The sequence below is a fragment of the Tripterygium wilfordii genome, chromosome 9 (assembly GCF_013401445.1).
Source record: "Tripterygium wilfordii isolate XIE 37 chromosome 9, ASM1340144v1, whole genome shotgun sequence".
Lineage (NCBI taxonomy): Eukaryota > Viridiplantae > Streptophyta > Magnoliopsida > Celastrales > Celastraceae > Tripterygium > Tripterygium wilfordii.
This window is the reverse complement of record NC_052240.1, coordinates 11,107,500-11,133,876: the sequence shown is the minus strand read 5'-3', so window position 1 is coordinate 11,133,876 and position 26,377 is coordinate 11,107,500. Positions and strand designations below refer to the sequence as shown.

The 26,377-nt window shown below is 36.7% G+C and overlaps 4 protein-coding genes across 5 annotated transcripts; 2 read left to right on the top strand and 2 right to left on the bottom strand.

Moving 5' to 3' along the window:
* The first annotated feature begins 1,476 nt into the window (after positions 1 to 1,476).
* Positions 1,477 to 3,455, top strand: LOC120005415 (RING-H2 finger protein ATL13-like). Its single transcript, XM_038855041.1, has one exon. It carries the CDS (start codon positions 1,740 to 1,742, stop codon positions 3,186 to 3,188), a length of 1,449 nt encoding a protein of 482 aa, XP_038710969.1. The 5' UTR covers positions 1,477 to 1,739; the 3' UTR covers positions 3,189 to 3,455.
* A 7,193-nt stretch (positions 3,456 to 10,648) lies between these two features.
* On the top strand, positions 10,649 to 12,204 carry LOC120006030 (protein FAR-RED IMPAIRED RESPONSE 1-like). The gene is made up of 3 exons (XM_038855908.1): positions 10,649 to 11,867; positions 11,955 to 11,981; positions 12,053 to 12,204. The coding sequence occupies exons 1-3, from the start codon at positions 10,649 to 10,651 to the stop codon at positions 12,202 to 12,204; spliced, it is 1,398 nt and encodes a 465-aa protein (XP_038711836.1).
* Positions 12,205 to 16,840: 4,636 nt separating this feature from the next.
* Positions 16,841 to 19,764, bottom strand: LOC120005269. Of its 2 annotated transcripts, none has more exons than XM_038854812.1 (4): positions 19,348 to 19,764; positions 19,145 to 19,267; positions 17,675 to 17,884; positions 16,841 to 17,170 (listed from the first exon to the last, which is right to left on the bottom strand). In XM_038854812.1, the coding sequence occupies exons 1-4, from the start codon at positions 19,625 to 19,627 to the stop codon at positions 17,130 to 17,132; spliced, it is 654 nt and encodes a 217-aa protein (XP_038710740.1). In that variant the 5' UTR covers positions 19,628 to 19,764; the 3' UTR covers positions 16,841 to 17,129. The 2 variants fall into 2 exon arrangements, with proteins under 2 accessions (XP_038710740.1, XP_038710739.1); XM_038854811.1 differs by having other exon boundaries at positions 19,145 to 19,273; positions 19,348 to 19,759.
* A 248-nt stretch (positions 19,765 to 20,012) lies between these two features.
* LOC120005267 (very-long-chain aldehyde decarbonylase CER3-like) lies at positions 20,013 to 24,806 on the bottom strand. The gene is made up of 12 exons (XM_038854810.1): positions 24,789 to 24,806; positions 24,425 to 24,572; positions 24,022 to 24,242; positions 23,711 to 23,943; positions 23,392 to 23,611; positions 22,848 to 22,975; positions 22,509 to 22,765; positions 22,316 to 22,423; positions 21,395 to 21,601; positions 20,766 to 20,876; positions 20,499 to 20,672; positions 20,013 to 20,338 (listed from the first exon to the last, which is right to left on the bottom strand). Exons 2-12 carry the CDS (start codon positions 24,473 to 24,475, stop codon positions 20,147 to 20,149), a joined length of 1,902 nt encoding a protein of 633 aa, XP_038710738.1. The 5' UTR covers positions 24,476 to 24,572; positions 24,789 to 24,806; the 3' UTR covers positions 20,013 to 20,146.
* Positions 24,807 to 26,377: the final 1,571 nt, after the last annotated feature.

Genomic DNA, 26,377 nt, shown 5'->3' with positions numbered 1-26,377 from the left:
ATTTTGCATGGAACTTGAGAAGTCAAATGTTGGCATGTGTTAAGTAATCTACTACAACGATATTACTAAATTTTCATATTGAGAGTGACCAAGAACTTGACCTATTAAATAAATGTGTTTTGGTGACTTTCAGGTCATTAAGTTTCTTTGATTAAGTATATATTAATTATCATATGCGCAATTTAAGGCTCAAAGCCTCAGAGTCAACTTTGTTCGTTTTCTTGTTTGAATTGAAGTGTGGTGTAAATCACATTACACAAATACAGAGGACATATTAGCAGAGTTGTTGCTTATTAAGAAGATCAGTTCCCAGTGATGGTCCTCAATAACCACTAAAATAGAGGGGTTTTGGGTGCTTTATTAGCCAAAACGGAATCGTAAATTTGGAGTTCCTGAAATTCTCCTAGGAGAATTTTCATATATATATACACACACTCACATCTTGAATTAGAAGTCTTAACCAGAACAGTAACATAAATGCAGAATCCGTAAAATTCTCCTATATGGGCGTCCATATAAGTGAATTTCCTATATATGTATATACTCACATCTTCTTGAATTAGAAGTCTTATATGATTAGTGATGCGTATAATGGCTCTTTTGGAGTTATGTTTTTCTTTAACAACACAACACAACACTCTCAATGTACTCCAATGTATTTTATAACAAAATTTTGGTTTATTAGGAAGAAAAGTCTATTTGTTTTAGTTTTTCTCACTCTCCCAAGGCATCAAAAGCCAAAACATTGGAGCATCACTAACGGGGACATAAAAGTGAAGAACCTTCTTTTTGTGTAGGTATATGGTTCCACTTCTGACATGTCTTCTGTCAGCACAAAACAACAAGAACCAAAATCCATGACAAAAGGTTCGAACAAAGAGATTGACATTTTCAATTCCCAGGCTATGGGGGTCCAGCACCAGCACCAGCACCAGCACCAAACATACCCTTTTAATTGTCTCTCTCTCTTTTTTTTATCCCACAAAACCCGTATCCTATGCTTCCATAGATTCTATCATCAAAAACTTGGAGACTTTCACTTCTCTTTTGTCTTAACCTTATTACCTTAAGATCTGTCAATAGACCCTGAAAATCAGATCAGAAGTAGAAGTGGAATAGAAGACCTGAACAGAATGTGATTTGAGTAATAAAAAAAATGCAAAGAAATAGAATAAGAGAGAAAATCCAACACACCCAGTTGGGTTCACATCTGTGAAATCAAATTAACAACTTTTTTCTAGTGTTGGGGAATTAAATGGTCATTGGGGTTGATGCAGAGTTGTTACTTTGAAAGTCAACCCAAAAGGGGGGGCATTGTATTTGGTGAAATCACAACAAAAGTCATCTTCTCTACCTTTTTTTACCAATTTAAAATTGTTGTGAGCTTGCCATCTCAGTAGTCCAGATTTCAGTTAGCTTAATAAGATCCAATCAATCTCATTAATTTTGCACTGGGGGTAGCTTTATTATTTACTCTGCTCCACATCTCCCTCTCTATTGTGTCATTTATTTCTGCCCCTAAACCTCCACATTCATGATTCATCACTCTCACTCTCTCCCTCTCAACAATTCTGACTTGCAGGTTTTTGGTGCAGTCAAAAGATGTTGAGGTGGTCCTGGTCCAGTTGGGTCTCTGTCACACAATGTCACCACTAAGCCTTCTATAATGCACTCTATTTGGATTCAACCAGTCTAAAGCTGCAATCTTGGTAAGTTGGGTCACTCTTTCTTTGCAAAAAATGGATTGGGTTCATCTATCAGTTAAGGTTAGTCCACCATTCTTTCTGCCACCACCACCACCACCACCACTTCCTCAACAGAATTTTGACTCCAGTGATTTCAATTTAAACAATAAGGTTAGTCCTAATGTTTTGCTTATCATTATAGTTCTCGCAATCATCTTCTTTGTTTCTGGGTTACTTCATCTCTTAGTGAGATTCCTATTAAGACCACCTAACAGAGACCCAGAAGAAATGGACAATGTGACTGCTCTTCAAGGGCAATTGCAGCAACTCTTCCATCTTCATGATGCTGGTGTTGACCAGTCATTCATAGACACCCTCCCTGTCTTTAACTACAAAGCCATTATTGGACTTAAAGACCCATTTGACTGTGCTGTTTGTTTGTGTGAATTTGAGCCTGAAGACAAGCTCAGATTGTTACCAAAATGTAGTCACGCCTTTCACATGGAGTGTATAGACACATGGCTCTTGTCACACTCCACTTGCCCTCTGTGTAGAGCTAGCTTGCTCCATGATTTCTCTCCAAACAATACTTGCTCACCGCCCATTGTTCTTGTTCTTGAATCTGGAAGTGAGAGCTCAAGAGAGCTAGAAGGTCCAATAGGCAGAACCAGTTCTGTTATGAGAACAAATTCGTTTCTGGGTTTTCAGAGAGACAGTGATTTGGGATCAACCCATTTCGATTTTCCTCATAAATCTTGTGAAATTGTAACAAAGGAGGAATCTTTCCCAACAATAGTACTAGATTCTGGAGAAAAAGTTATGACTGTTAAATTAGGGAAGTTTAGGAACGTTGATGGTGGTATAGGCAGCAGCAGCAAGAACAACAACGACAGTGATGTGAGGCGATGCTTCTCTATGGGTTCTTTTGAGTATGTAATGGATGAGAATACTTTACTTCAGGTACCAATTAGGACACCCATGAAGAAACAATCAAGCAAGAAACCATCTTTGCCTCTCACACCAGGCCACAGGCTTGCAATGTCCGAATGCGGTTTCGAATCGGGAAAAGAATTCAATGGATTTGATGCATTTAGAAGCAGTAGAACTAATGGAAGTTCTAGCATTAGTGCCAACAATGGCAGTGCAATTAGTGCTGCCAAAAAGGAGAGCTTTTCGATATCGAAGATTTGGCTTCAGGACAAGAAGGAGAAGCAGAGTGAAACAGAGGATTCATCAAGAAGGGCTTTTTCATTCCGATTTCCGGGGCGTAAAAGTGTCGATCTTGTCGACGATGAGAAAGGAAAGAATGTGAATTGTGGTGGGAGGAGAACATTTTCAGAAATTGGTAGTGAATTCGGTTGTCGTGATGAAGAAAATCAGAGCTGTAACAGTTTGGATTCACAAGCAAAAACTCCATCTTTTGCTAGGAGGACTCTGCTTTGGCTTGTTGGGAATGGGAAACAAAACAAGGTGGTTCATTCCTCATATTCTTCCAACATCTAGTTCTCTTTTGCCTTCTTTTTTAAAAAAATTTTCTTGGATACTTTTTCTTGGAAAATTGTGTTTTTGATTCCTTAATTTTCAAAGTCACAAAATGTAAGATCTGTAGTGATTTTAGGGACAAAAGACAGGAGGAAAAGAAATGATGTTTCAAAGAGATTTGAATACATTTTCACCAATCACAAGTGCTTGATTATGAATGCTTGTAATTGTAGTTTATGGTTTGCAGTAGTGCTTGTTCAAAATTTCTTTACAAGGCAAGATTTTGGTTTGCTTGACAAACTTGCAGTGAAGAATCTCTGGATTATAGGGTTTGTGTATTGTCCTAGCTAAATTAACTATTACCAAAAAATGGTTTGTTAAAAGTCCATCATTATTGAGACCTGAAGTGGGTATAAAAGCCATATGTGCAGTATTAAAGATGACATATAATGAAGGAAAATTGGGCTCCATTTGACTGAATGGGCTTATCAAGAACAATAAATGTATAGTGACATACATGGTTGGTTGATTAAAATTCAAATTGATACCAGATGCATGCTCTTTCAATTAATTGTTTGGAGTGACTACACTACAGGCTGTTTCAATCAATGAATGCAATATTGTGATGATTTTGTATAAGTATTAATAGGATTTAATAAGGGTCACAGGGAAGTTGGGTGGCTATTGTCTGCTCTTAATTAACTCCATCCATGTAAGTTAGAGGAGAGAGAGAAGTGAGATAGAAGAAAAAAAAAATCAAAGAAAAATGTGTGTCGTGTGATTAATCTAGCGGCCAATAAAATAGTCCCGTTTCTTAGTCCTGTATAAGAGAAAATTCATGTATATATATATATTAAATATATTGATAGAACTATCTATTTGTTACACCTGAGTCACTAGTTAGAGTGGTAAAAATCATATGTATCATCCTGATATTCAAAGTTCGAATCCCCCTCCCCGTTTCAAATTTTTTTCCTATTTGTTATTAATTATTATTATTATTATTATGATAATGAGAGTTTCCAACACATTATGGTGTGGTCTATAGAATAGTTTTACAACCTATGGTAACAATAGGGATTTAAATGGATTGAGCATAGCCGGGCTTTGGTGTGGTCAGACTCGGCTTGTCACATTTTTATGTTTGAGCAAAGTTTGGGTTTGGTATGGTTTTGAAAAATTGAGCTTAGGCTCGGCTTGTTAAGAAATATCAAAACTCAAAATAAGCTCTTTAAAAAGCTTGTCTATAATTCTATATTTCCATGAATAACTAATATCAAGAATTTATAGCTGATATGCGCCCGACCCGCATGAATTAGGCCCATGGGATGGGCCTAGACACAATAAGTAGGTCCAAATGAATTTTCTGGCCAGGCTTGGGATTTGAGAAAAAAGCCCGACTCCAGCCCAGCTCAAACAGTAAATTGTATATATATTGAGATGGAGGAGGAAGGATTTGAACCCTCATCACAAGGGTGATACACACCATCCTTACCATTCCAACTAGTGAGTAGTGACTCAAGTGTGAACATTTTTTATGTTATATTATATAGCATGGGGTATTGATAATGTGTGCCCACATGACACATGTTAAGAATTCATTGTAGCTTATCAGAGTATGCCATGCGTGATGAACACTCTTTTATCTAATTTTTTTAAACTTAAAATACATAATTTTTTCACATTCCAATACACCTTTTTCATTCTTAACATGTGCACTTGGGCACACATTATTAGTTTCGTACTTTTACTATGCTTAAAATAAGGTAATGTTATACACGACTTTTTGCCTTCATTTGAGATATCAAACGGAAGACAGTCAATCACTCAAGAATATAAATAGATGTTGTGTTTTAGGAGCTTTGTAACTTTTCTCATATTTTGCTCTCCCTTGTGAACGGCCACCAAGTCGAAAAAGAGAGTACTTCAATTTGTACTTTGTTTCTTCATGAAAGTAGTAAATCTCTACAACTCCATGAATGTAGACACTTTGTCGAACCATGTAAATCTTGTATTATTATTTTTCACGCTCTTAATTTTGTTGTTTGCATCGTTATCTCCATAACATTGAGCTCTACTGCAAAAATTGGAACCAATATTTCTTGTTACAGTGAATACATACAGGAGAAGCTAGCTGTTGGTGGTAACTGCACCGTGAAGGGCAAAAAGTGCCTAAAGGTGCATGTCAGGACCACATCATGGAATAGAAATTTCTTGTTCGTGATTACTTTTTTTTTTTAATTGAGAAACCACCCAACCTAACTATAATGTCTTTCAGATAGTTGAGTGGGCGTGAATCAGACTATCAGAACATCCTGCACCATGTAAGACCGAGTCAATGCCTCTGGAAGTGGAACAAGCTCACGAAACCAGGATTTTACAAGGAAATATCTCATCTAGTTGGTTCTAACTCGTAATCTCGAACACCGTACATCCTACGTTCAGAGAGAAAACCAATTAGGTTATCGCTGAGTGGTTTCATTTGTGATTAGACACTAAATTGATCAAAATTAATGTCAGACGGATTAATCTACAAATTAAGAGAATGTGAAGCAAATTTAGAATGCTCAAAGAACTTAATTAGTATTAATCTACAAATAACATTCTCCTTTTTACATGCTATTTCTATAACAATGATCTGATATTGCATAATTTAATTCTAATTAAGTGTACATATATAGATGATTAATTACAAACTGACAACTGAAAAGGACCTCAACAAACTTTGCACCATATCGAACCCATCTTGAGCTTCAAAGGTTTCACGTAATTTTGTCCTAGACTGATTAATACTCATCTATATATAACACTATATAGCCTTGGTCACCAATTCAATTGACTCAAAATTTCTCAAACCTATACATTCAAGACCATCTTTTTTTTGGGATCAAATTATGAGATCAAAAGGTGGGTTTGCATCTGCCAATTATAAAAGAAAATGGAGGCAAATGGGTGGTGGTTTGATTGTGAAGAAGAAAGTAAGGTTTGCCAAATTTTCCATGGAAAAAGATGTTTATGTTTTGAGGAGGATTATTCCACATTGTGAGAAGGTTGACGATGTCGAAACCTTGCTCCATAAGTCCATTGATTATGTTATAAAGTTAAAATTGCAAGTCAATTTTCTTACAAGCCTCTCCAAATTGTATGGTGTTCTTTAACATTACAAGAATTAAAGTTTATCTTTCATGTTTTGTTGGTTCTGTTTCAACTCCAAAAAATCATTTATATAAATCTTTTACAATATGCACTATTGTATTCTACTTTACTTGTTGTGCCTTTTTCAGTTTATCATGTAAAAGTTCTATCCATGAATATTAACGATAATTATAAATTTTCACATGAATATATATATATTATATATAAGATAGTTGTGATTTACGTACACTATTAATTATTTGAAGTACATACGAACTAGGTCATTTTGTGTAAAATGAAGTTGAGAGCATAAGCAAATGACTAATGGAAAACGTTACGGATTTTAGTGTTTTCTGTCCCAATCAGTGGGGGACTCAGTAATTTAAATCATTGGGGCACGAAATACATTATTAATAATTCAAAATAATTAGAAAATACATTGTAATTATCACAATTGTTCTCTACGAGTTTTTATATTTTGAAAACGCGTTATTACAAAATCATTACATCATTAGTAATAGTTCCAAACAACTCCTTCTCGAAATCGCCTATCGCCTAGGCTTAGGGTTCTGTTAACTATTTGTCGACATGCGAGAGGGAGAGAGATTGAGGGAATTTGAGGAGCTTGGGCTTGGCAGGTGATAGGTATGATAATACCTATTGTTTTTGGTAGAAATATCCCCCTCTTAAGCTTTCTTTTGATAAATAATGAGTGTATTTATGTGTTGATTTGTATTTTGATAGGTTGATTGCGGTTCGGATGAAAAGCGACGGAAAAAGGGCTGAATTGAAGAAAATGTCCACCGACCTTCGTGTGTTCAAATAGTCATAACTTTCTGTCACGTTATTGTAATTGAGCGCAACAAAAGGCATTGGAAACTAGACATCTCAAGCTTTCCGTAGAATCTAAAATCATGCAAATCGGAGGTCATATGGAGAAGTTATGGTCATTTGAATCATGTGCCTAGGGGTAACGCGCCTAGGCGTGGCGCGCCTAGGCGCACAAATTGTGCACGCCCAGGATCACTCCTGCACGCCCAGTCCAGAGAGTTGGACTTGAATTTTAAGTTGTGCACGCCTAGGATCACGCCTAGGCGTGCGCCTAGGCGTGGTGCGCCTAGGCGTGAAAACAACGCGCCTAGGCGTGAAAAGCAATTTTCTGAGGTGTTTTAAGTCGCGATTTGTCCGAGCTACGGGAGGGGGAACCTAGAACTGATTTTCTGGGGAGCGAAACCAGAGGGGGAAGGTGATTCTTGGAGCTAGGAGGAGAGATTCTTCAGCTCAACTTGGATTTACTCAACTAATTGGGTTTATTCATGATTTTCTCATCTCTCCTTTTGTGTTTTTCTCTCATTATGTGTAACTAAATCTCTTGTGCCAAGGCTAGGTTGAAGCCTTGGGTTTGATGACTTTGTTTATGACTTGATTTACATATATATGAGTTGATTTGGGTATAAATCTTGTGTTTCTATGTTTGATTGCAATTTCTTCATGCTTGTGGTGTTTGGCCAACACCTAGGTTTTTTTGGATGAAATTGTTTGGAGAATTTGCTTAGACAATAATATGTCAAGTAGATTATGCTTCTTGAAACACTTGATTATGAATGTGTCTCCCTTTAATTAGGTGACAATTTGTATGAATCCTAATCTCCATAGAACTCCATGAATTCCTATGCATGTTTAGACCAATAAGATGGCTAGAATGTATTTAGGAATATCCGACCTAGACCAATAAGATGGCTAGTAATCGATTTTAGGGAGATTTGGCTTAGGTGCGCTAAAATCGACTTAGGTACGGATTCGTTATGCCCGAATTAGCAAATATGTGTGTAAATTTATGTCATTCCAAGTCATTTCCCAAGGGGGATTCCGAAGCCTTGGTGTTCATCTCATATTTGTTAAATCATCTCATTTGCATTAGTTGCATCCTAATTCTAAGAAAATACCAAAAATACTTTGCTCTTTGCTTGTTTTAGTTGAATTACCAAACCAAACAATCTTGAGTTGAATTTTACTTTTGATTGCATTGTCCATATATACATGCAAATATACATTTGGATTAAACATAACACCGTCCCTGTGGATTCGACCCTTGCTTATCATTGTGCTGTAGTCGCCGACTAGTACACTTGCTAGTAAGGTTAATTTAGACCCAACAACAGGTGGACTTGACAAATGACAATATAAAGTTAGGGCCTATAACTTATGAGTGTTGGATTGAGTCAAAGTTAATTAGTGGACTGCGTGACTGGGGGCCTAATTTTTTTTTTATTGGGGGTCTTAGGGTCACTTTGTCATAAACATATAGTGTGCAAGTGTAAAAAAAAAAAATTGACCAAGGGCCCATTCCCGTAGTGGTATATGGCTGGATCCGCCATTGGTTCCAATGGTGAGATGGACGCATATAATCTATGTGAAATGAGTGTGAATGTGAGTTTGAGGTATTTGGTTCCAATGAGTGTGAGTTTGAGGTATTTGGTTCCATTGGTTCCAATGGAACCAAATCCAATGAGTGTGAGATGAAAATTACCATGTTTGATATGAAATGAAGAGTCAATATGAGTGTTAAAATTTTAATTGTACAATTTTCATACTACCCAATTTTTTGTACATAAAAATAAGAATAGATTAATTTAATGATTGTGATTACTTCTTAATAAGGGGTGTAATAGTTTTTTGAGTATCAAGCTCATTCTCCCTTATGGAGATTAGCCAATCTCGTCATTTTAGTGAGCTTGGCTAATCTTCATAAGGACGGAATGAGGGTGATATTGGCTTGAGATTCCACCCTCCCAAACTCAACCAAACGAGGAGATGAGTGATTCTTACCCTCGGCTCACTTCATTCCCTCTCAAAATGCCAACCATATGCTCCGTAAGTTTCTCAACTCAACTCATATGGAGAAAATATTCAGTGGGAAGCAAACACCACGTCATCATCTGACGTGGTGTGCATGTCCCATTCATTGGTTGACACCTGGCCACTAAAGAACCCACACAAAATTTCAAGTTCCCGCTTAGAGTCTAGGTTTTTTGATATTTTATATGAATATATTTCAGTTCCTAATTTTGTTTTTATCCAAAAAGCCAGAGAGAAAAAAAACCACGATCTAAACCCATTTCGGTCTCCTTCTTCATACGGCGCCTGATCGGATTAATCCAACCCATTTTCGACAGCTTTGTCAATGGCGTGACATATTTATCTCTACGAAGGGTTCCCAATTCCAGATTGTTGGTCTCCTTCATAGGTACAACTCCATCATCTTCTCCATTCCATATCGTTGGTGTACTTTCTCTTCAGCAATACTTGTTCAAAGACTGTACATTATAACATTTTCTAAATACTTGTTGAACCCAAATCTGGGTTTGATTCTAATCTTCTTGATTAAATATGCTGAAAATCGAGTCTCTCTGTTGAAAAATAATTTTTGTGTTTCTTTGTTTTTCAATGTAGACTTCTATGCCATGGCTGACAAAACCCCATTAGTTGTTAACAATGAGGATGATGAAAAAATTTTCAAGATTGGAATGACATTTAGTTGTGAGGATGAAGCTTATAAAACATATAATATGTACGCAATTCAGAAAGGGTTTGGTGTTCGAAGGGGGCAAAAGTCATATAATCGGAAGAATGAATTACGTCGGTGTATTTTTCTTTGTTCTTGTGAGGGGTTTTCACCATATGTCCCACCACATGAGCAAAGAAAAATTGAGAGAATAGATACTAGGTGTGGTTGTAAAGCTCGTGTTAGGTTTGGCATTGAAGGTGATGTTTGGACAGTGATTGATCTAATAGCTGAGCACAACCATGAGTTAATTAAGGAAGATCAAAGGCATTTGATTAAGTCTGGGAAAAAAATGACTGAAACTAGTTCAAGTGTTCTACAATCAATGACAAATGCTGGAATTAGAGCAACTAAGGCGTATTCTTACATAACAAATGAAGCTGTGGGTGCAAAGAATGTTGGATTCACATTGAGGGATTGTCAGAATTTTTTACAATCTCAAAGAATGAAGATGATAGGTGCCGGGGATGCTCAAAGTCTTATGAATCATTTCAAGTTAATGCAAACTAATGATTCTATGTTTTTTTATGCTACCCAAATTGATGATCAAAGTTGATTGAGTAATTTTTTTTGGAGGGATGGATTGTCTAAGATTGATTATGATTGCTTTGGTGATGTGGTTATTTTTGATGCAACGTATCGCACTAACAAGTATAATATGATTTGTGCTCCTTTTGTTGGGGTAAATCATCACTGGAAAAATGTGTTTTTTGGAAGTGCATTTTTATTAGATGAGACCACGTCTTCATTTATTTGGTTGTTCGAATCTTTTTTGGAATCTATGGGAAACAAGGCTCCTAAGACTATATTCACTGATCAAGATCAAGCTATGTCAAATGCTATTGAAAAAGTGTTTCCCAATACTCGTCATCGTTTGTGTGAGTGGCATATTGCAAAGAATGCTGCTACAAATATTCCTCAGCTATATGCACAGCCTGAATTTAAGAACAAGTTTTTCACTAAGTTATTACATGGTTGTGAAAATGAAGAAGAGTTTCAAAGTACTTGGGATAAAATGGTTCAATGTTGGGATGTAGGTAGTAATAAATGGCTTAAAAGGTTGTATGAACTTCGAGTTAAGTGGTGTCCTGCCTTTAGTTTTGACACTTTATCTGCAGGCATTCGCTCAACTCAAAGAAGTGAGAGCACAAATAATGTTTTTCACCATATGGCTTGTAAGTCAATGACATTAACTGAATTTGTCAAGCATTATGAAGAAAATGCGAGGAAAATGCGTGAGGCTGAAATTGAAGATGACTATAGTTGTGCTCGGGGGAAACCAAAGTTGTATGTTCGCAATAATGGGATTTTGAAACATGCGTCTACCATTTACACACATGTAATTTTCAGAAAATTTCAAGATGAATTTTTGCAAGGTATTTCAGAGGTGATCCTGGATAAATCTCTTGTAAAGCCAATGCATGTCTATACTTTGAAAAATGAAGGTGGCAAAAGAATACATGTGGTTCATTTTAATCCTGCAGATTTGAGCATTACATGTAGTTGTCTAATGTTTGAGTCCAAAGGTTGGTTATGTCGGCATGCTTTAAGGGTTTTGAATGTTGAATATGGTGTCAAAAATATTCCTCCACAATATGTTCTAAAGAGATGGACAAAGTCTGTCAAAGAAGGAATTGTGAAAGAGTTTGATTTTGGAATGTCAGAAGGTGATTTGGCATCATCAAAGACCATTCGGTTCAACAATCTGATGAGAAAGGAATTTTCAATTATGAGCATTAGTGCAGCTCATATTGATACTACTAAGATAGCAAATGAGAATTTGGATGTTATCATTGATAGATTGAAATCATATAGAGAAAATAATGCTTTGGATAATAGGGACCTACGTATTGGGAACCCATCTTTAGCTCAGGGTAGGCCATCATTACTTGATTGGCCAAAAGTGAGAGCGAAAGGCGTTGGATATGGAAGACAGAAGGGTCCATTAGAGAAGCGGAGAAAAAGGGCTACAAAAAATGCACCTTCAACTTCACAGCCAGGTATGTAGAGTTATAAGGTTACTGTTTTGATTGTTTATAAATTCTATAAGGTATATTAATTGATGCAATCTCTTGTAAATGTTGTAGGTTATGCACCTTCCACTTCACAATCAGGTATGTAGTCTTGCTTGTTTATAAATTCTATAAGGGTTATTAATTGATGCATAATATTGTCGATGTTGCAGGTTATGCACCTTCCACTTCACAATCAGGTTTTACACACTTTGACAATGATTATGGACAAAATATGACATTCACAAGTCTATTGAGCCAGGCTTCCAGCTACAATTATCCCGAATATGGTGTAGGATCGATGGGAATTGATATGGAGCCTTGATATGGAGCTTTGTGTATTGTTTATATGGAACGTAGAGATTTCTGATATGTTTATATTATCTGTGTAGTTCACAATGACATGAATGACACATTTTGTTGATCTATTTTGTAGGATGTTGAACATTAATAGCATCAGGGAAAGGATTATTTTGGTTGAGTTGCTATTTATTTTCTTTGCAAGTAATGTTGTACATGGATAATCACTATGGGATTGCTCTGTTTTTACATCATAGAATGAACATGATATTTTTGCTTAGTTTCCTCAGTCAGTAACTTCACCAAAATATAGTTGTTCCTCAGTTAATAACTTCACCAAAATAGAGTTCTGAGAAACCAAAAATTGCAAGGACTTGAGTGAATGGCTATAGTCTTGGCACAATTGTCTAGCAATTCAGAGATGGATGAAGCAGCTGACTTGATCATATACACCTAATATGATCAAATATTGTTCTCAATGATTCAAGTAAATGTACAAGGGAAGCCAAAAATTACAAGGACCCAACCAACAAGAAGAACAACTCTCCAAATATCAAAAATTACAAGTACTATACGTGCTACCCAGAACCTATGTGCTTCTGTGAAATTAAATATTACGAGGACTCTATGTGTTGTGCTACTGCAGTGCCCAACAGACGCTTCAGGAGAATGAATTCATGCTTGTACAAGGATTTAGGGTCCAGAACCTGCAATTGCAGAACCTAAAATAATCAAAGAAATTCAAAAAAATACCCATACTCACTTCGAAAAATGTATATATAACAAAGAAATTCAAAAAAATAATAAACATCATACTCAAATCGAAAAAATCATCTCGACACCTTCAGCGGAGGAGGAGTCAATATCGACGTCGAGTTGAGGAAGATGATAACGATGGCGAAGATGTCAAGATCCAAATATGCTGCTAGAAAGATAAATCTCTTGAATCCATGTAGATCGATCCTAGTCGGAGCAGAAAACCGGTTGCAGAATCGATCTTGGTCTAGATCTGGTTTAGGAGGAAGAGGTGGACGAGAGACTATAATAGGAAATTAAAAATTTGAACTTTCTCTGGGAAACTAAAATTTTGTGAGCGATTTAAAACCTAACCTAAAATTTAGTTGATTGGGATTTTAGTGGCCAGGTGTCAACCAATGAATGGGACATGCACACCACGTCAGATGATGACGTGGTGTTTGCTTCCCACTGAATATTTTCTCACTCATATGAGGCAGTTTCAGGTCGGATATCATCATCTACGATGCTTGCAATATACATGATGCACTTAATAATTAATTTCCTTCTTATAATAAAGAAAAATACAAGCAGGTTTTCGGCACTAATTAATTGGACTCTAATAATTAACATCCTTGAAATAAATTGACTATTGACCTTGAGAGATCACTGGAGTTCTTGCTCTGGATTCAATAGAAGAAGATAGAGTCCTCAGCAAACCCACCTTAGCTTCCAATAGAAAGATATAATTCGCAGTCTTTTGGAACAAGAGCTGCATTTCCATGTCCATTCCATCACATCCTGGAACAATCTCTTGAAGCTGCTTAACCTGTCTTCGAACCAAACATTTTGCAGCCCTTGATCTCTTCTTGCAACAACGCTTTGTTCTCATTCTTCTGAGAGACAGTACAAACACAAAGAGACTCAGAGGAGATGGTAGTGTTCATCAAGTGCTATTGTGTGGATACGTTTATATACACAAATTAATTATTAGTGCCGTAACAGCTGCTCGAGTGGGTGGGACCTCAAACCTCTGCATTGTCAAGCTTGGTGGTACTGAGTGAGCTATTGAGTGATGATGAGGTTAAATCTCTTATCCCCTATTGCCCAAGAGAAGATGTGAAGTATAAAATATAATAAATCAAACTTCCTAGATAGTAACAAGCGTTTTTCCTGAACTCAAACTAGTATGAGTTAGTGTTTGGCCTTGGAAGACAAAGTTGAGAGGGTCAGTATATGATGACTCACAGCAGACGAAGTGTTATTAGTACAGAGGGGCAAGTTATTATTTAGGGTTTAAGATGTGGGCAAGTGAATCATACGGGAACGTGGGCCCTTAATTATTATGCGTTGGTGTTGGGCCTAGAAAGATAAAGCCATGAATGCCACTATGAGCTGACCCAAAACACACAAATGTGAAGGTACGGACTGTTACAAATACTATGGTTAGAGACCCACTTCCATGTGGATAGTTCCCTCTTAGTAACCATTGATGTTGTTGTATGCACACGCGTGCAAGTGATTGTTCGATACATGATGGGGTGGTCCGAGACATTATTGGTTGTGTATTAGTCAAAAACAGTGTATTTTTATCATTGTCCAATCATCAAAATAGTGATTTGGATTAGTTGTCTCTTTGGGTGAACAGGTTCTAGCATAGACTTAACTGGCAAGTTGTCCATGTATACTGAATCCAAGAATAAGAGAATGATGTGAAGGTGCAGCAATAATAGTGAAATATACCAAACAAAAAGAGCGAATGAACATAAATACACGTACGTGGTTAGATAACCAACCTATGTTTACTCCCATCATGATGTCTAATGGTGGCTAGACAATGGCCACAACCCCACCTTCGCACCCCCGTTTAGATGTTCTCCAATGATGGCTGGACAATGGCCACGACCTACCTTTAGCCCCGTTTAGCTTATTGTCTGTTTTCTTCTTGTTATTGCCATTAAAAAAATAAACCACCAAAAAAATGTTATTCAATATAATAATCTTGTGTATTGCATGGGTACAGAGCAGTAAAACAACCAAAGCAAGAGTTTTGGGCACCAGATCTATTCAGGGGATCAAATTTTTTAAAAAAATTTATTACCCAACCCAAAATTTACACTATACTACAAATCCAACCAAAAATAAACCCTAACTTCCCTTCACACTCTCCTCTTTCTCACTTGCAAAGAAGTACCGTCTCACTTTACGCTCTCTTTTTTATCTTCAATAAAATATAACTTTATCGTGCCGCTTTGAATACCAAAGTGACTAGGGCCGGCCCAACTTGAGTACATGTCTCTAGTTTATTATAACAGTATAAGTGACTTTGAAAGTTCTAATTTTCAATGTGGTAAACCCATTAATTTAGGAAATTATTTTCACGTGAAGCAATGATTATATATATATATATATAACATTAACGGAGATTAAGACAAATCAATGGGGCGGTGATCTCTCCCTATCATGAATGGCATGCATGAATAGTTAGAGGATGTGATATGATATGATTGTGTGTGTTCAGGATTAATCTTTGAGTTTGAATGGAAGCAATTACATGTTTTGTCATTGTCGAAAACAGCATCATAACGTGATTCACACAGCATGTCACCATTAACATGTTTGACTGGCTTTGAATTATTATTTTCAACTAATTAAGTAGTATATACGTTTAATTTCTTAATAGAGAAAATAGACAAATATATTTGTAAATTTATTATTTTTGAAGAAAATTATCAATTTGTCTAGGACACCACTGGTATATATATCACTAAAACCTATTAATATATTAATATATATGGTATATTCGACGATAATTAGTGGAGATCTGGGTCCGTGTAATCTAGCTCCTTCATTACAATCACTTTCAAATTTCAATGTAGTATAGGGAGCATATAGAACTGGGGTATAGGTGCATGCATGCATGGTCATTAATATTCACTTGGTCAATTAAGTCATAAAGCGCCTCTGCATATATTTGTATATATATAGGAGGATGTCTTTGATACGTATGCCCATATTTTTTAAACTTTAGGCTTCAAAATATTAATCGTGGGTTTGACCATCGACTGAGATTAAAAATCATTAAAAAGCTAGCCCAAATTTCATAATATATACCTCAATCGTTTTCGTAATTATTTTTTTCTGTTGAGATCTTATTTTTGGTCACCTGCAAATTTAAACTCAATGAATCCATTTGAAAAAAAGTAGATACAAAAGGAAATCATATAATTAGGGACAATAGAGACTAAAGTAAAAGCACGTATCTATGTATATCAACATAGAACCAGTGAAGAGAGAAGATTGGGTGGTGAAGACGAGAAGAGAGAGGATCATAACACATGCCAGATGCACAAGTGTCGGTCGGCGAGTATATCATTTTCAACAACACGTCGATGGTTGAGATTACCAACTTGATCATGGTAACTCTTAACGCAAACGCAAAATCATGAGTTCAAGTCTCATGGTATTTCCATTATCGCAATTTACAAGATGAGTCATTGCCCATCTCAACATGCACGAATGTTACCCTACGTTATTTTCTCACACTGGGGCGATGGTTGAGATTACCAACTTGATCATGGTAACTCTTAACGCAAACGCAAAATCATGAGTTCAAGTCTCATGGTATTTCCATTATCGCAATTTACAAGATGAGTCATTGCCCATCTCAACATGCACGAATGTTACCCTACGTTATTTTCTCACACTGGGGCTTGACCCAAATCTCAACTAATCCATGAGATAAGACCGTTACAGAGCATTCAAAAGATGCCAAGCTAGCCATATAGGTCGTTGGAAGTTTTGGCTGTGCCTGTGGTACGTAGTTGGAGCCCATGAATGAAATGTTGAGATATTAATGCCACACACATGCATGCATTGATAAGGTTAGGTAGTACATCTTCACGAAGACGAAGACTGTTTCCACATTTTCAGTGAGAATAATTTTTTTACATACGCAAAACCAAAAAGACACAATTCCCTCTCTACATGTAATATTTGACATTATTAGAGCTAGGAAAGGTTACCTGAACACCCTTTGTACAAAGAAAACATATACGTCCGCTCTCCTTTGGTTGTTTCTAACACTTTAGCATGCCGACACCTTCCATGGCAGGCTTGTTTGTCAAATAGAGGGAGGAAGAGAATTTTGTTCCACACATTTGACAAGTTCGCACGAAAAAGTAAAACACATGAGCTAATCACTATCAGTATCACCTAAATAAAGTTGCTCAACTGTGATCTGAGTATCCTTTTCCCTACAACACACGAGACAAACACGATGGCTTCAAAGTCAGAAACTAATCAATCAAACAAACATCACAGACTGAAGAATGGAGAAAAATGAGCAGGAGTTTTGCAAGTCAATTAAAGAACTATTCATTTCAAAAGTGAATGAATTATTGCCGAAGAAATTTATTTTAACCCTGATTGTCATTTCCATTGAAGGACAAGGTTTGAGTCCGCAATCACAGCCGTATTGTCATTTCTTCCTATTTGGTTGATAATTTAATGAACAGAGATATCCAGCAGGTTTCTAAGTGGACAAGTCATGTGCACCCACAAAAATGTCATCACCAAACATTATTTCATTTGTCTATTATGCTCTTTCCCACAATGATAGAGAAGAAAAATACAAAAGGAGTCCTGTTAAATGAAAAACCTAAGAGAATAACTCCAAGTGATCCAAATAGAACGCAAGGTGTAATGAGAGAGTAATGATTGAAATCACGAAGACGACAATATGTGGTGAATAACAATACCTGAAACTGAAGTAGGGCGATAGCTATGGTGAATTATGTGCTTCACCGACTCCCTGTGTCTTAAACTTTGTCGACCCAAGATGCTTGTTTCAGAAACGTTTTCCTCAGAGAACACGTTCTCTGTTAGTCCATTCGCAGATTGATCATTCTTTGAAGTTAATTTCCTTGGTGAAACTTCCACGGTAATCTTCTTGACATGATGGGAAGATCCTGAATGTTGAAAATAATATAGAAAATGAAAGAATTAAATATAATCAAAACTGCAAGGGTCAAGGGGAAAAAAGATTTGTAGCAACCATTTCTATATTCTTGATATGGGATCTATACTCCATCAAAATTACTGATTACTATGCTACACAAAGTAACATAATAAGTAAAAGATCAAGGGACTGAAAAAAAGCAGGATTAAAAGTCTAATAACCTTCAGAACATGATATGCCCTGGGCACAATCTCTGGTACCCAGCGCAACTTTACGATTGTAGCATTTGCACCAATTATTTACAAACCTTGGATGTTATAACCAAACAAAGACAAAATGTCGTTCAGCAAGGAAGTGGAATGCTCGTAGTTGTTGGGTTCAAGAAGTTTTGTTGCTGCTACTAACTAGTTTAAGTTTCTTTCAAGTTGAATGAACAAGTAATCAGTTGTGTATTACTTAGGACATGTTTAGATTGAAAAATGAAGAGTTAAAGAAGAGTTGAGGTGAGGGAATTATGGGAGGGGAGTCAGGGGACTACCTTTACTCACCCAGTCACCTTACTTGGATAGAAAGTAGAATTGATGAGAGTTAAAGCCTAAAGGAGAGTCGAAAAGATGTGAGTTTTAAAAATACCTTTATTAAAGTTGAAAGGAGTGAAAAACTTTTATAGATAATTTAAGGAATAATAAACAAACTTTTCCCTCACCGCACAACCCCCACCTCACAAACCCCTAAATTGGGGTTACAAAATGTTAAGTTCGAGAGTTAAGTGAGGGGGAACTTCCCCCCATCAACCCACATAACTCTTTCACCTACAATCCAAGCATGGTGAAGTTATACATACCTCCTTAATCCTCCTCAATTAACTCTCTAGAACATCATTCAAAGCAGGAGTACAGGACTGTGACTGTGAACATATTTCTCTTCGTTGGAAACTTTTAGGCTGCTCAAAGGGGTTCTTTTAGTTGTTTTTGATGAAATTGGGTCTTGCACTCGAGGTTTTTTGCTTGTTTGTTGCTATCGGTTCCAGCATACACATTACCCATCCAAAATGGGATGCCACAAGGCCCACAAAATAATTATGAAATAAACAATCAACCAAGACAACAGCGACTTTGGAATACTAGATTGTCATCTAATAATGTTAACTATGGCTCTACTCCTACTTAGAAATAGCCAACAGAAGGGGGGAAAAATAATTCAACACCATCTGTCAAACAATTGTAATTGAACAAATACAAGAACATATAGAGGAGGAAAAAAAGAGTACCAATTGAAGAACTAACGTGCAGAGGAGCAACCAAGGGGCCATACATAAAAGAATCAGACTTGAGAAACTCTCCATACTTCGTCAGCAATCCCAAGCTATCTCCTCCACTTTTTTCCTTCATTTCTGACCCTACCAACACAAGCAAAACTCCATTGAACCAAACCCTAGAAACCCATTAATAGAGTTATTAGATTAGTGATTACCTTCGGAAAAAGAAGAACAAGAAGAAGAGGGAGTCTTTGGCTCTGTAAAACAAGACGGTTTATTAGAGAAAAGAGGAGCAAACAAGTAAGTGTCTGATTTGAGATAATCCACAACCGACTTGAGTAGTAATCTCTTGTTTATTGGCTTCATGGGTTTCTTCATCTTTGATACCCGAAAATCAGACGAAATTAGAGGAGAAAACATGTAAGTGTCCGACTTTAGGTAGTCCAACACACTCTTCATCAATCTCTTCCTGTTCCGCTTGATGGGTTTCTTCATTTTTCCCTACAAAACACTCCGCTGATCCGCTTATTCGCTGTCACCCGCAGCACCAACACAAACTCTGAGAGATGAGTGTAATTTGGCGGTTCATTTTGTCACGAGACAGGTGGCATGTGTTCAGTTCATCTGCGTGTCGTCTTCAAGCAAGATCGTGACTTATACTGGTTTAGGCCCCAATGGGCAAGTATTCAAAGTGGGCCGACTTTTTCATATTCTAGGCCTGGAAAGTAAAGCCCTTTACAAGTGGGTTATACGGGGCCGTACTGGAAGGACTAGGCCCATTTTATTTTATTCATATACAAATATGTAGCATATCTTGTTCTTGAAAACAATAGAAAAAAAGAAGGATAGCTTATCTTCTACATTGAGCTGTAGATGAAGAGATACACAAATATATAAGATTTCAGTTAATTACAACCTCACAAACAAATTCTTTCCCCTTTCCTATATATATGTAGCAGTAGCACATATTAAAGGCTTTCTTTATACCAAATTCTTGATCTCCATCCCTTTTCATCAAATCATGCAAGCTGAATCTTGATTGCCAGCACTTGATACAGACTTCAAGCCATGTTTTAGTGCTGCCTTCCAAACCAGCTCGATTCGTTCAACATCGATCGCTCCAACTTCATGGTGTGTCCAACCTTCTAATGAGTGAACCACACCACCTGCATGGCATGCGTGAACTACTCCTCTCTCCATCGTATACTGTCACAAGAAATTTAAACTACACTTGGATAAAAAAATAGAAGCTAAAAATTTAAGATATCTTGTAAGTTGTAACTCCCTCAACTACTCTGCAGTCACGCAAACTGCATTCCCTAATTTCCTCAATTTTAATGTAGATTTATGATGAAGGTTCTCTCACCTCACAAGAACCAAGCCCTTGGACATCTTCCGGTAGCCTCATCGCTGCAAGATCCCCATACGTGCAGTCCCTTCTAAAGGCCAAAACGGGTGGCACCACAAACTGATGAAAATGTGCACCTGATGGAGCCCAACTTTGCTCTCTTGGTGTAATCCATTTCCCCACAATCCATGTCTGTGTAGTAGTTGTGATCAATTAATATATAACTCACAAAATTAAGCTGAAAGACCTTAACAACTCAATATCGATATATAGCAGCAGCATTACCTTACAGTTCTGAGCTGCTTGGTACTTGGTAACCTGGACTAGACAGTTTTGACAATCCACAGGAGCTTCCTTTTGAATTTTTTGGAATCTCTCTGTTGATAGAGTTAACATCTGCACATACAACCATAACATCATTACTCATCAAAATTAGTATTGCTTACTTGGACACACTGCCTGGTTGTGGTATTTCTAATTTTGGTAAGTGTGGTGAATCCCGCTAAAAGTTGGAAGAATATGTAGCAAAAAATTGATAGACTCAAGGGTTTGACCAATCCACACTTAACCTTGGCAAAATATCTAAAGAAAACAACTTCTCTTCCTGCAAGACAAGCTACATAATTAAAGCCTGCCACATATAAAACTCTGCCCCTCAACTTTTAACTTGAGAAAAGCCATTTATGATAAATGAAAGTTGGGTAACGTGTGCCCAACTTTCATATTTTGCCAGCCTCCAACACTGATTTAATGTAGGAAAGTGACATGTCTGAATGCTGAAAACACGTTTCTGGTTTTCTTGTGTACTTGTTGAAGATTATGTTGTCAAGTATTAATACGAGGGTAACTGGTAACTACCAATACAAAAATGTTGTAAAAGAGGATAAATTTTTGGTGGGTAAAAGAGCACTTACTAGGACTCTAACTTTCCTTTGGCAAAGAAAGAGTGCAATGGCTCTTCCAAGCTTTGAAGTGGCTCCTGTTAAAAACACTTCTTTGGTGTCTCTTGGGATTTCATTGAGAATTACTGCAGCAGTTAATGTATTCCCATGAACAACACGAACTTTGAGATCTGGATGCTTGTTCACAAACAGTGTTCCACCGCCATTAAGTGATTCATTCTGCAACATCACATTGAAGGAGAGCATCAGACAGTTTCATATTTTAGACAGTTGAACCAACTCTTATTCATCAACACTGGCAGCTATATCTAGCAAGATATTTTAACAATCTGGTATAAAAAGGTCCATGTGGGTCTGGTTCAAGATTTTTAGTATGCATTAGAAATGGCTATACAGGCAAGCATGTGGCCCAGAGGTCGTAGATTCAATTCCTGGAAACAGTTTCCCCACATATTATGTAGGGATAAGGTCTGCGTATATCATGTTTGTCTCCGATCTCACCCGTTGCGGGAGCTTGTGCACGAGAGTTGTTTACCTATTAGTAATGGCAATGGTTGTAATTGGGGCCAGATAATCCACATCCTAGTAGACATAAAATGAACACAAACATCCAAAATTAATGGTTAATGGTTAATACTAAGTTGCTTTTAGAGTCCCAAAACAGAGAAGCAAACAAATAATTGAGCAAATGATTTATTGCAGGGGGTCCCTTCTGATGCTAAACAGTGCAATAGTACACAGTCAAATTAATTTTCAGAGATAGAGTTGGGTTCTGACAATTGATGTGTATTATTAATTCTTTCAACAACCCAATTCAGACAAACCCGGGTGTTTGAGATGTATTTATGTTTCATTCTTAAAAACACTTTGGAAAGTAGCAGCAGATCCACTTGTATATAAGGAATCAGATTTAATAGAAAAGCGTTCACCAACCTTATTCAATGCTGCCAAGCTAATGACCTTAACACCAAGTCTATCAGCACTAAGAATGGCATCCTCAATGTGCTTATTGATGCCATCCAAGGAAAATGGCAAGAAGTACTGCAAAAATGACACACCATAAATTAAACATCCATTCTCCTCATATAGAAATCCAGAGAGATTTGGATTGAATCCTTGAAATTACCTGAAAACCAAACCTGGGTACTGTCCAGGTCTCGTGAAGGCGGCCTCTAAGGTTGTAAAATGAGACTTTGAAGGGCTTAGCCCATGCCCACATCCCCAGCATAAACAAGAAGGTAAGAGGCAAAAGAGGCAGCAAGATCATTCTGGTAGTATATGGTATCGACGCATATGATCTAAAAACGAATGGTGCGTGCATTGCCGATGTCAAATCCACTACATGCGCTAGGAATACAAATTCTGCTACCCTCTCATTATTTCCTGCATTAATGTAAATTTGATGTATAGTTTATTCCCAACATTTTGTTGTAATTAGTAACTAGTATAAAACCATTTTGTGTACCAGAATCTGAAGTCATTTTCTTGTGGAGTTCCCAAGACTCGCCCTCGAGCGTACTCCATAAGGCATCAAAGAAAGGCATAAAGAGACAGTAATTGGACTTCATATCTGTGTGGTGAATGCTGTGGTATCTGTACATTCAGTCCACCCAAATATAAATGCAATTAGGTTTGTGACCCAAAACCAGCGAAAAGAAAAGACTTGTACAGTTATGTGATAATGACACATACCAAAGAACTCAATTACAACTATCATTTTTTGGCTTTTGAATTCTATTGGTTCCATTGTTGGGGTTTCCCTACCAACTGAACCAGAATTCAAACATTGGAGTACATACTATTAATAACACACAAGAAAAAGGATTCTAGATATGGGAGTAGGCCATACTAGTAAGGTCAATGGATGAACATAAACAAAAGTGATTCAATTATACTCAACTGTAAAGATGCAATATTTACATAAATGAAGTGTGTTAATGGCCAAAAAAGAAACAACACGGATTATTAAATTTTAATGTTACCATTTAGGCATTTTATCATATACTTACGTTGGGGTGTAGAGTAGATATTTAGCGAAAGGGAGGATCTCGAATACTTGATGAGGGATAACTTCTACATTGCAATGCCCCAAACCTCTGAGAAAATCAAATACCAAAATGTAGCCAAAAATCGTGCTTATTGATCCAAATCCCATCATGGAAGACCCAAGTATTGGAATTCCAATCACTGTTGCCAATATTAGGTGCTCCAAAAATGTTGCATGTCCAGCTGCACCCACCCAATCATGTGTAGAAATAACAGATCATTCATTAATTACAATCAACTTGAATACGGATTTGACAAAACTTGCATAATTTTTTGCAGTACCTGTTAGGGGCTGGAGTACTGGAGAACCATGGTGTAAAGAATGGTAATCGGTGAAAAGATGACTTGTGTGAAGACATCTGTGAACCCAGTAATACAGAGGTTCTGAGACTACAATATGGAGAATCAATACAGCAAGAAACCCTTTTGGGTTCCAAATAGGGAGGTTTTGAAGGAATGGAAACATGTAACAAGCCATGGACCCAATGAGTGCTTGAAGCAGAATGAAATTATCCCTATAAAATTGAACAAAAAAATTAGCAGTAGTTCCTCAAAATTAACAAGTTTAGGTTTTGTAAGGTAACGATTCTTACCAATCCCATTCTCTGTCCGTCTGATTAAAATCAACCCCTTCTTTATTGATCCGACGATTCCGGGTTAGGAAAGGCATGTTACTGTAAGAGCTCCACAATATATAAACTAGTCCTCTAAGCCAGCAAATAAGAAGAATGTGAAAACACCAGTTGTCCTTGAAGCTTTCTTCATGGAATCCTGAATATAGAACTTTTGCGAGGAGAGGCCCATATAGCACATACTGCACTCAAACCCACACAAACCAATCATTTAACCATTAGAAAAACAGAGGAACAAAGGGAGGAAAAAAACAGGGGAAGGAAGAAAAAGTAGGTAGCAGTAAACAAGTTTTGCATTTTAGTGGTTTACTTTGAAACCCAGAAAAATAAGTGTGAAACCATTGGTGGGTCATGGTTTATATACCTTGTAAACTCCCAAGTTCTGCCATGGCCAATCTGACAAGGGAGCAGACATTTTCTCTCTTTAATCTTCTTCTTCCTCTGTTTTATCCTTCTCTTCACAATATTCCCTTTCTGAGCTTCTAATCGTCTTTCCAGTACTGCAAGATTGACTGCGTAGAAAGAAAGAAAAAAAGTAAATTTTTTGCGGAGGAAAAGCAGGAGGGGAGGGAGAGAGAGGAAGGGGGTTTATTCAAGTTTCTTGCTTTCGTTTATCCTCAAACTTTGATACCAGTACTCAACCCTCTCCAGCCACCACTATATATAAGATTATAAGCTACAAGCTTACAAGAGAAAATGAAAGAACAAAAAAAAAAAAAAGAGCATACTTTATCATCCAAATACAGTTAAGTCTCCCAATCAGTGATAAATTTTCCAGCTTTGCTTTTGTCCACTAGGCCACTATGTAAGTATGTATTAGCAGAAATGGACGGTCGTTAATCTGGACCCAAAAACCTGTACTCGTATGTATTTCTTACAAGTTTTACAACGGTAAGGCACAGCTGTAGTGATGGCTTGTAATTAATGACTAGTATAGTTGGGGGAGGGAGATGTATTGGAGGCTCCAACTTTAATTTGGCTTGTCAAATCATTTGGATCCAGGTCCACAAATGAAGCCCCCCATTAAGAGCAATTGGGTTAATTTGAATTTCCAGTCATTCTAAAATTAGGAAGAAAAATCAAGCATGGTCTTTTGGTTCTTCATTTACACTTAAAAAAACCACAAAGTATGTTCAAAAACTACATTAGTTGTATTTCAATTGAAAAAACCAAAAAGATAAAGATTCCAACAATGGAACAAAATATCTAAGTTATCCCAGTTGTTTTGTTGAATCTTGTGCATATATCTTATATTAAATGTTGTGTATACACCTCAGCAATTGAAATAACTGGAATCCCAGTTGTTGGAATTAGGGGTGTGAATCGGTCGGTTTGGTCGGTTATTTTACATTGGAACACCCAGGCCGAAATTTCGGTTTTTTTAGATATAGAAAACCGATAACCAACGGTCACGCTTATCTTGACATAAAAACCGCCCAACGGTTTTCGGTTATTATGGTTGGTTTTTCGGTTATTGGTCAAACATTTGGGCTTGATACACTAACTCAGAATACTAACTAAATATGTGAAAAATTAAATAGTCATTTGGCCCTTGCCCATAAGGCATATGTTGCACATCCAATATCCATAATCCAAAGAAGTAAAGAAAGATTGAAAGACTAAAGTAAAAACGAATTTAAGGTCTAAGGACCACACTTGGGCCATTGATTCAAAATTCAATGGTCCAAATTGCAATTATCATTATAATATATTTAAGTCATTAGCAATAAGAAATTATTAAGAATAAAAGATTATAATTTTATAAGTAAAATTGTAAAATTGCAAAATTGTAAAACTTTAACTTACTTAACTATATTATATATTTAATATTTATAAAATATATAATTTCGGTCGGTTCGGTCGGTTTAATCGGTTTGTCTTGATAAATAAAAAACCGACCGAATTTTCGGTTTTTTTAACCTAACATAACTGATCAATTCGGTTTTCACTTACATGTATTATATGAATCGCCCAATCGATCGGTTCGGACGGTTCGGTTTTTTCGGTTAATTTACACAACCCTAGTTGGGATTCGTACTATTTCTGTTGAGAATAATGTGATTTAGGCAGGAAAAAATCTTGACCATTTGGAGTCATTGGTTTCAGTATTTTGACATGTGTCAACAAATTATCAAATTCCATGTAGTTGGGCAGAAATTGTTTGGACAATCTGTCAATCTGTGCAATTAATTAGTCAGTTATTTGATGAAATTAATGATGTTTTTTTTTTGTTCCTGTGAACAGAACAAAATGACAAATATCAATTAGTGGGGAGGGATGGATTATGGTTGGGACTCTGTTAGTTGGTAATTTTGTG